The sequence below is a fragment of the Lynx rufus genome, unplaced genomic scaffold (assembly GCF_022079265.1).
Source record: "Lynx rufus isolate CCGP_SWC_20201006 ecotype Redwood Valley unplaced genomic scaffold, mLynRuf1.p SCAF_2, whole genome shotgun sequence".
Classification (NCBI taxonomy): Eukaryota; Metazoa; Chordata; class Mammalia; order Carnivora; family Felidae; genus Lynx; species Lynx rufus.
In genome coordinates this window covers 122038359-122048986 of record NW_025814834.1, presented here as the reverse complement: position 1 = coordinate 122048986, position 10628 = coordinate 122038359, and the positions used below count along the sequence as shown (strand labels likewise).

At 43.1% G+C, this 10628-nt stretch overlaps 1 protein-coding gene across 1 annotated transcript in view; it reads left to right on the top strand.

Moving 5' to 3' along the window:
- Positions 1-4237: 4237 nt before the first annotated feature.
- The window catches only part of MAN1A2 (mannosidase alpha class 1A member 2), a 181046-nt gene continuing 174655 nt past the window's right edge, over positions 4238-10628 (top strand). The window contains exon 1 of the mRNA XM_047083549.1: positions 4238-5176. Within this exon, the coding sequence (XP_046939505.1) occupies positions 4875-5176 (302 nt within the window). The 5' untranslated portion in view covers positions 4238-4874. The remainder of the gene's footprint in view (positions 5177-10628) is intronic.

Genomic DNA, 10628 nt, shown 5'->3' with positions numbered 1-10628 from the left:
CTTCAGGTGGCACTTGATTCAGGAACCTTCCCTGATGCACTCCCAATCTCTCCTCCCCCCCCCCCCGCCCCCCACTCTGGTGCCCTTTGAGTGATCCCACAAACCCCTGGGGCTTTATTCTAATATAATTCTCCCCGGTTTGTAATTGTCAGTGTTCAGCTATCTCCCCATACCAGACTGGGAGCTCACTGAAATAGGGATTCTGATTTAATTTTCCAAATCTCTAGCACCTCGTAGGGGATGTCACACAGTAGTCCTTCAACAAATGTGTCTTTTATAAACAGATGAGCCGCAAAGACTTTGGCTCTGGTGAGGCAGCTGAAGCTTTTATGGCTTTGCTGATTTTTCATAGAGCTAACTTGAGAGTTTCGTAACATTGAACTTGAGTTTATCCCTACCCTCCGAGGAAAAAAGCTTCATAGAACAATGCAAGAGCAGAAAGAACAGGCTCTCTATGCATTTAGTGGTCATATCTGATGATTTCTTCTCTAACATCTTTCTTGGATACTTTGGGAACCAGGTGAAACTAGGAAGGAACAGGTTATTTAAGTAAACCAAAAGCCTCTTTTTGCATATCAGGTATATGCATATATTTTTTTCTTTTTTTTTTCTTTAGCATATAACTTCAATTTCAATGAAAACAGAGCTAGATGGTATTTGTGTGTGTGTGTGCATGTGTCTGTGTATAATAGGTGTTAAAATTGTTTTGATAATGGAAAACTTAACAGATGACTGAACAAAGACAAATAATTTTTACAGTGTAATATGTAGGTGGATCTTAGCAATGGTCCTATAAATCCGAAATACGTACGGATAAATTTTGTTTCACTAGGAATTTAAGAAGTCATATTTACTAAAATATCAATTAATGTATATGGATTTATAAAAGGGAAATCATCACTTTATCTGACACTTTGGAATCTCGTCTATATCTCTGATCAAAGTATAACTACTCTTTGAAAATAAGATATTCTCTTTGCACTCTCTAGACTGAAATCCTTCCCTGTAACATATATTTACATATATTTCATGTACTCTCTGCTTTCTGTTGATTTCCCCCAGATGTGTTTTAACCTTGATACAACGGAGTCCATCTATTTGAAACCTGACCTCAACTTTCTCAAGTACCAGTTTCTATAACATTATTTATTTAATAATAAAAGCAACACAAACAGAACACAGGGGGTAAATCATATGTAATACCAACAACCTAACACAACAGCTATAATTATTTTTCAAGTCTTACCTTTTAATCTTTTATTTTATATACTTGTAATTATAATTTATGAATTAAATTTGCAACTTCCTTTAAAAATCCCCACAAAATAGTCCTGCTGCTTTTATAACTTATTGAAAGGGACCTAGTCTCTAGAAGAGAATACACACACACACTAAATATATATATCTAATTTTTTTACACACTATTTTTTGATGCTTGTAATTATAATAACTGATAGTATTCTCAATGCCTTTAGAATTGCAGACTGCGTTTAGACATCTGTAATGACCCCTAATTTATTTTATTATTTTTTTATTTTAGGGAGAGAGTGAGAAAGTGTGCTAGTTGGGCAGGGGCGGGGTCGGAGAGGGAGAGAGAGAATCTCAAGCAGGCTCCATGCGCAGTGCAGAGTCTGATGGAGGGTTCCATCCCACAACCCTGGGATCATGACCTGAGACAAAATCAAGAGTTGGACGCTCAACTTACTGAGCCACCCAGGTGCCCCTAACCCTGAATTTAAATAATGACATTTTTACTTTCCTGAAGGAAAAATGGATTTTGCAAAAAAGGCAAGGGCAAGAAAGAGGAAGGGGGACATATAACCCTTTTCCAGAAGCTATAGCCTTTTCCAGGTTGAACCTGCCTAAGTCACATTAGATTATGGCATGTTTCCTGATTGATCTCTCTAGTGTTAATGATTTGGTGTCAACTTAAAAGATATTCACTTTTCAAGATTCACATAACTTGCTACATCATTCACAGCTCAATATTTATTTCCCCTCATCTTTTCATGGAAAAGAATGACCTCATCAGTAGGAAACTCATGTTTCTTCTCCTTTGGCTTCCAGACAGGCTCAGCTTTAGAAACTTATTCATAACATTGTAGGGCCTTTCTTAAACCTACTCTTCACAAGTGTCCCAACACAGACCTCACTTTGGATTCAGCACACTTCACTACCAGCCTGACTCGGTGAAATCGTGAGGGGGGGGGGGCTCCCTTAACATTTTATCTCTTTGATACAGTGAAGCATGGCAAGTGACAATGACTTCTTTTGTCATATTGTAGGTAGTTAGATATGCAGGGCTTCTGAAAATAGTGCAGACTGGAATGTACTTTGACTTGTGCCAATGAACATGAGGATTCTTTTGCTTGATTTTTGAGCTAAGACTGTCCTTTTCTCCCCTGCCATTTAAGGGCCTCCTCTCTAATCCCCAGCTACCAGTGAGGATGTGCCCAGAAAGAATGACAATTTATCTTAATAGAATAAAACTCAATGTGAAAGTAAGTTGCAAGCGACAGTATACATAATTTTTTTTTTTTTTTTGTATTTAATCACAACATGGTTCTTCTCAACGCTACGGATGAAGGGATTGCTTTTAGGCCCGGATTTCAACAATATCGCCCTTTTGGGTTTTAGCACCTCCTCGTTCATACTTGCCTTTTTTTTTTTTTTTAACGTTTATTTTTGAGACAGAGACAGAGCATGAGTGGGGGAGGGTCAGAGAGAGAGAGGGAGACACAGAATCTGAAACAGGCTCCAGGCTCTGCACTGTCAGCAGAGAGCCCGACGCGGGTCTCGAACCCAGGGACCGTGAGATCATGACCTGAGCCGAAGTCGGACGCTTAACTGACTGAGCCAACCAGGCGCCCCCCCCTTTTTTTTTTAATGGGAGTGGAGGTCTTCAGGAGTGTGAAGAGATCACGGGAGAACAATGTATTGCCGAAATTGAACCCCGAGGGGACTGAGGTCATATGGGGTCATACGGGCTGGGGTCACACGTTCCTCAGAATGGAAGCCCTAAGAAATGGGCAAGATCGCCATTCTTAACATGGAGCCAGGCACACGGCCCGAGCTCAGTATTGATGAGCGAGCCTAGGGTGCCCAGCAGTGTGTACATCGGCTGCATGGAAGAAGTTTGAGAGCCGGCCGTTGAGCCCTAGGTACGGACGGTCTATACCACAAGACTCCCCGCGAAGCAAGATTAAACGCCAGAGCCCGTTAATTCTGGTAAGCCTTAACTGAGGTGAAACCTTCGCGACCTGAGCCCTCCTCCCGCTCCCCAAAGCCGGGTCAGGGCCACCAACCGGCGATGGCAAAGTGCCTGGCAGCGGCGAAGTTGGCAGCGAGGCGCAGCCGGCGACCCTCGCCCACCGCGCGCCCAGACGACGGAGGCAGGACGCTTCCGGGGGGGCGCGCGGGCGGCGGGCGGCGGGCGGGCGCTGGAGCCCGCAGCGGCGCGAGGCCAGAGCGCGGGCCGGGCGGGGCGGGGCCGGGAGCGTGCGCGCGCACCTCACACTCCGGCGCCCGGGGACGCCCACTCGCGAGTCGGGGCGGCAGGCCGGCCCGCGCCATCCGATCCCCCGCACGCCGGGTCCCTCGCAGGCGTGTGCCTAACGGGTGTCGGCCTCCTGCTGTCTGCGCTCTCCGGGCCTCAGAGGCAGGGGCCGAGGACCGGGCCGCAGCCCCGCACCGCGTGGACGCGCCGCCTCTCCCGCAGCCGCCGCCGCTGCGAGCGACCGGAGGCGGCGCCGAGGAGGCCCCCACGGCGGCTGGCGAGGACGGAGACGGGGCCGACCTCTGCCCGCCCGAGGCGCGGCCGCTCCCGCGCGCCCGGGGCCGCCGCCTCCCCAGCGCCGAGCGAGGAATGAGCAGGCGCCTGCCCCTGGCTCTTGGACCGAGGGGCCGAGGCTCGGCTTCTTCCCACGCCGCAGAGCCGCGGGGGCCCGGTCACCGCGGCGGGGCGCGGCGGGGTCAGCGGCGGCCTCGTCCGGGGAGCAGGCGCCGGGGTTAACTTCGGCGGCGGCGGCGGCGGCGGCGAGCGGGAGGCGGAGCCGGGCGGGGGCGGCCGCCGCGCCTCCCCTCCCCCCGCACACGCCGGGGCTTCTCAGTGGCCGCCCGAGGAGGAAGTTCCGCTCCCCGCCAGACCCGTGCGCTAGCAACAGCGGCGGCGGCGGCTGCGAGGGCGCAGGCTTTTGGGGGCGCGAATGCCCTTCGTGCCGGCCGTCGAGGGGGCAGCGTCGGAGCTCTCCCCGGAGCCGGGAGCCTGGGGGCGGCGTCGGGAGGGGCGGGCGTGCGAGACCCCCTCCCTGCGACTTCGCCCGGCGCCGCTGCTTCGCCTTCCCGGCGAGGCGGGAGACCTCCCTCCCCGTTGGCAGACTTCCGAGGAGCCCCTTATTTTTCCACCACCGAGGTGAAGAGATTCTGAAATCGAAGCATCAGGGGTGGTTAAGTGAACCTTCTGCAACTCCTCGGATCTGGTCAGGCTCCCGTTTGGGGCGGCAGACCACATTGGAGCATCTCACTGGGGTGCCGGAATGGAAGACCCCACCTTGCATCCTTTCTGCAGCGTTGCTTGCCTCGTCCGCCGTTAGGAATGAAGAGGAGACTTGTGATAACCCGAGGAGGTACTGAAAGCCAAATGGCAGAGAAAATATCACAGGACACAAACTAGTGATCGTGTGGGGGCCACACACGTTTTTGAATGTAATTGGACGAGCGTGAAAGAGGTGCCCTATTAAAAAGCACAACAGTCCTTTAAGAGGAGCAAAATTGAGTTTCCCCATTTTTGCCAAGATTTTGAAGACTGTTCAATGTATTGTACATTTGATATAAGATGATAACTTTATAAAATATTCTGCCCGAGAGCGTAAACGATGACTACCCCGGCCCTGCTCCCTTTATCTGGACGAAGGATACCACCTCTGAACCTGGGGCCGCCTTCCTTTCCGCACCACAGGGCTACCTTGAGACTTTCTGAGAAGTTTATCCTCCTCCTTATTCTAAGTGCCTTCATCACCCTGTGTTTTGGGGCATTCTTCTTCCTTCCAGACTCTTCAAAACACAAACGCTTTGATCTGGGTTTGGAAGATGTGTTAATTCCCCATGTAGATGCCAGCAAAGGGGCCAAAAACCCTGGAGTCTTCCTGATCCATGGACCTGATGAACATAGACACAGGTTTGTTTATTTCAGAAGTTCTGATATTAACATTTGGCAGAGCAAGGTATGGTTTATTGCATCAGACCGGTCTTAAAATTTTTCGTTGTTGTTGTTGCAGTAAAATGTAATTTTCCTCGAGTCGTTAGAGTTGTAGTTATTTCAGAACTGATAGAATGGAACCATAGACGGGAAGGGCTCCTAGAGCCTAGTCCTCCAGCTCCTTTGTTTTATAGAGGAGAAACGTTTGTGCTCAGAGATGTAGTGCCTCATATGAACGTTTGGGAATGGAGGTATGAAAATTTAATTTAAAGAAGTGATGACCTATGCTGCGCCTTCATTTATTAAGAATGTGTTGCATTCAGTCTTAGTGCCACCCTGTGAAATAGACCCATTGAATCCTGACCGCTTCTGTGAGTTTGTTCTCTCCCAGAGGGCTCTTATTCTCTGGCTTGTAGTTAAAGCTTAGTAGTGAATCTTAGCTTTTTAAGAAGGCAAACTATGGGCAGAATATACCTGTGGTGTCTTAGCCTACAGAAATATACTGATTTCTGTTATTGTCAGGGACCTGTTTTGGTGCTCCATATGGAATTAGTTACGTTAAAAATATCATTGAATCTTACAGTCATTTCACTTTGTGTTTTGTAACAAGATTTGGTTATATATTTTAATTTATTTTTTATAATGTGTGAGATGGAGTGTGTCAGGGAACTGTTGCAGTTTATTTGGTTAAAGGGATCACATTCTTTCAGATCACCAAATTGAGGGGAGCGCTCGGTGATTAGAGCCAAATTGGGGTAAAATGGGAGCTCTAGTGACTGTCTCTTTAAATCATTTATGCAATTTGTGTCAGAAGAAGAGTTCGGGAAAGTAGTTTATTTTTCTCAAACCTACATTTTTTTTTTAACTGTTAAATTCCCTCTTTTCCCTTTTTCTTAAAATAATTTTTGAGTGTGTGAAAAAAACTATGTGTTTGAATGCTGTTTTCAACTGACATTAGTTTTAACTTTTTATTAAGTAGGAGGTTTTTGGAAAAGCTGAGGTTCAAATGTGAGCCTAAGTTAAATACTTGGGATAATGCAGTGTTGTAATGACAGCTGGTTTTTCCTTATTCTCAATCTTGTTAATTCATTATTTTCTTCCTGATTCTTTGACTTTTGGCTGAACCTTATGGAGTAGTTACTTCTAAAACTGTTTCATGCCATTATTCTGTAACTAAATTTGACTTTTTGCCATCATTTTCATCTTCTGTACTCTTTTGCATCAGTTCCTTCTATTTTGCCCTTTGCCCTTCACGACTTCGAGAAAATCTGATGTGATCTGTGAAATATGTTGCTGAAAAATTAGCACTGAAACTACTATTTTCCTGGAGAAACCTTAGTTCCCATGATTTTTATAGAAGCTCTGATAAATATTTGAAAATAAAGGGTGTTAAGACTGGCTTCAGATTTTTTTTTGACAACCACGCATAAACATTGTTTAACTCTAGAATTATAGTAATCCGTCACATACTGAGCAGTTTTCTTCACATTTTAAGTGTGGTCTAAAGGTTAAAATATATACAGTATATGGCAACATCCTAGTTTAGAAATATTCACATAGAAAGATTCTCAGTTAAGTGGAGTTAAAATTTAAGATTTGAATGAGAATAGGCATGTCCATCTTATTCATGTTTTAAAAAGCCTACTTAAATCTCTCAAACAAAAATTCTTAAATTAATAGGACCTGTGAATGCATATGCTTGTGTATTGCTATCCCAAATTCTTGGGTTCCTGAGTTTGGAATTAGAGGGTTGGTTATTGAGTTCTCATAGTAAGGGATGGTGGGTGAGCCAGATCCTGAGTTTTGGATAGTAAGAGTCCAGGTAGCAAATGATACTTGTGAGAGTTTACTCTAGTCTATTTAGTTCTTGAATTTAGGAAAACAAGAATTCACATAGTGAGGGTTCGGGTGAAGAGGGATCCCTGTATTACCTCTATACATATTTCTGTGCTTATATCAGTTTGTTTTTATCTTTGTTTTGTATGTCATTGATTGTTGCTTACCATATCTTAAAGCACAGTCTACCAATTTCTAATTTGATCAATGAAATCCATTTCAAAGCAGAGATCATTCAAATAACAAGTTTAAAATGTGAGACATAAAACATCAAGCTAATGCAGACACATTATCTTTATAAAAATCATGCAGAAAGATAGTATTTTAACAGAGTTAGTTGGTGCTAAAATCATACGTATTTTGGGTGTGGGTCAAAAAAACATCTCTCTTAATTTGAAAAGTACAAGTTGATAATTTATCTTAATTTTGTGTATGTGTAGAAGGGTGCAGGGTAGAGGGATGAGGAACCTTACTTTAATGGATGAGTAATGGAAAATAAATCATGGCCATTATTTCTTATTCACAGTCTTTAAGGGGTACTTGTTGCATTGACTTTTCTTTATTAATGAGTTAGCTTAGTATTGTAGTTAGGTGCTTAAGTTCTGAGTCTTGACTACATAGATTCATACCCTAGTTTGTCACTGATTTAGATGTATGATCTTGAGTAAATTTTCATACTCTGTGCCTAAGTTGCTTCCTCTGGATGACGGCATTTACTTTACAGATTGTTATATTGAATGAGATAGTAACATACAAAGTACTCAAAATAGTTCTTAGTATTTAGTAAGTGGTCAATAAATATTAGGAATTATTATCAATAATTATTGTTTTAATTGAATTACTTTAATATTGAGGCCACTTTAAATACCATACTTGTTTCTGAAAAGTTAGATACAGATTAATATTTTATTTTATTTTTTTTTAGCATTTTTTTTAAAAATTTTTTTTTCAACGTTTATTTATTTTTGGGACAGAGAGAGACAGAGCATGAACGGGGGAGGGGCAGAGAGAGAGGGAGACACAGAATCGGAAACAGGCTCCAGGCTCTGAGCCATCAGCCCAGAGCCTGACGCGGGGCTCGAACCCACGGACCGCGAGATCGTGACCTGGCTGAAGTCGGACGCTTAACCGACTGTGCCACCCAGGCGCCCCTAGATACAGATTAATATTTTAAAAGCATACCAGAATCTTGTTGTCTAAAGGAACATTTAAAAAAAAAATTTTTGTTTTCAATGTTTATTTATTTTGAGACAGAGAGAGACAGAGCATGAATGGGGGAAGGTCAGAGAGGGAGACACAGAATCCAAAGCAGGCTCCAGGCTCTGAGCTGTCAGCACAGAGCCCAACGTGGGGCTCGAACTCAAGACTTGAGCCGAAGTCCGACGCTCAACCAGCTGAGCCACCCAGGCGCCCCAAAGGAACATTTTATAACCAAAGTACTTAGTGACAAATGTGTATTGCGTGTCTACTGTGTGTCAGGCCCTGCTTTAATGGAGCTTCCCATCTAGGAGGATGATGGGTATTAAATAAGTAAATTTATTGTTGAAGTATGAGGAATGTTATGAAGTTGTACTCAGTGCTGTCAGAGTACATAATGGTGCGATTTATCCCTGTGGATTGGGGTCGTGGGACAGGCAGTGCCAATAGGGAAGGCTTCGTTGAGGAAGCAGTGACTGGCTCAGAGACTTAGAACTAGTAGATTGCTAAGTGAACTAGAGATGTGGGAAAAAGTGGTCAAAGCAGAGGATAGATACAACATGTGTGAGAACCCTAAGAAAAAAGCCTGGCACCATTGAGGACCTGAGAAATGTTCGGTATGGCTGGTGTGGGGCTAGGTGAAGACTACATGAGAGGTCAGATTTGGCCTTCTTGTTCAAAAAAGTATGGGTTAGTTGCCAGCTTTCACATATCAGGAGATTTCCCACGAAAGTCTAGATTTCTGATTTCTCTTGAAAAAATTAGAGGCTGTGGTATTTTCAGATGGCAATTTTCAGATTCAGATCAGAATCCCTGGGCAGGCTCCTGGAGAGTCTGCAGTTAAGTATTTTGGTCTTTATCTTGAGTACTGTAGGAAACCAGTAAAGGGTTTTCATGAAAGCAGGGCAATGTCATAATCATTTTTTAAAAATTTAAATAATCACTATGATTGTAGTGTAAACACTGGATTGGAGAGGAGGAGGAAGAAATGTAAAATTAGGAGAGCCTAGGTCACAGAGGAGATTGGCTTAGACCACACTGGTGATAGTGGAGGAGAGAAATTCGTGGAGAAAAGTGGTTGATTCACAAGATGTTGAAGTGTTAAGTTTCACAGAAGTTGATTGTCAATTGCATATGGGGGCTAAGGGAGGAGGAGGAGGCAGTCTAGGATAACTCCCAGTTTCTGGGTAACATGGCTATGGATTACTAAGACGTATATACTATGTGGAATGAATAATTTATATGATTGATATTATATAAGAATTTAAGATAAAGCATTTTCATGGAAAAACCTGTATGTTCCCTTCTATTAAGTGGTTCACAAACAGTCCATAGTTTTCAGATGATAATAATGTAAAACGCATAGTTTGATGTTGCTGATAGTTTTAACATCTGTGATTTCAAGGTAACTAAAACAGGGGTCAGTTATAACACAACATGAATGTTGTTATAAATATACACTGGATATACATAAAGTATCATGTTCATAATTTGTGTACATAATAGACCTATCTAATTAAAATTTTACTTATTACCTTCATTTTTGAAACTGACATTTTATATAATGGCATTGTATAAGTGGGCTTTGTGGTTTTGTTTTGTTTTTTAAATATTTGTTTGAATTGCCAATGTGTTTCATCCTCTAGTCAGGATTTTGTTAGTATGAATTGAATACTTGAAGGTATGTTAACTTCTGATAGTTTCCTCAAACAGAAAGAACAAACAGGCTTTGGAGTTAAAGGGACCTAAAGTTGCATCTTGGTTTTACTAACTAGCTGTGAGACATTTTACTAGACATAATCACTATTGACCCTGTGCTGGCCAATGTGGTAGTCACTAATGGCATGTTGTTTTTGAACTTGAAATGTATCTAGTCCAGATTGCAGTGTGCTTTAGTGAGAGTTTCTTAAGATTTTCATGTCATGATTTGTATTTTTTGCTTGATTCAGTTTTGCTTTTTATTGCATGAGTAGAGATTTAAAATCTCACTATTGTCATTTTAATTTTAATATCCTTCCTTATTTCATCCCTCTTCCATGCCTTTCCCCCCTTATCCTGTTCTTAGGGCATTCTGCTCGTGTTTGGGGGAGGTTACATCATTTAAGTCTGCTGGACTTTCCCTTGTAATGTATTTACCCCCTTTGGCTGGTGGTTCTTTTTACCACTTCCCTTTAATCAGAGTCTGTTTAAAGGAACGTCTGTATATACTTGATATTTACCAACAGTCTGATATAGATGCCTTTATTGTGTGTGTGTGTGTGTGTGTGTGTATATGTGTATTTGTGTGTGTATGTATATGTGTATTTGTGTGTGTATGTATATGTGTGTGTGTGTATGTCTATTTTTATTGAGTGAATACCCTTTTCACCTGGGTAGTTGGAGGACAAGTTGATCTGTG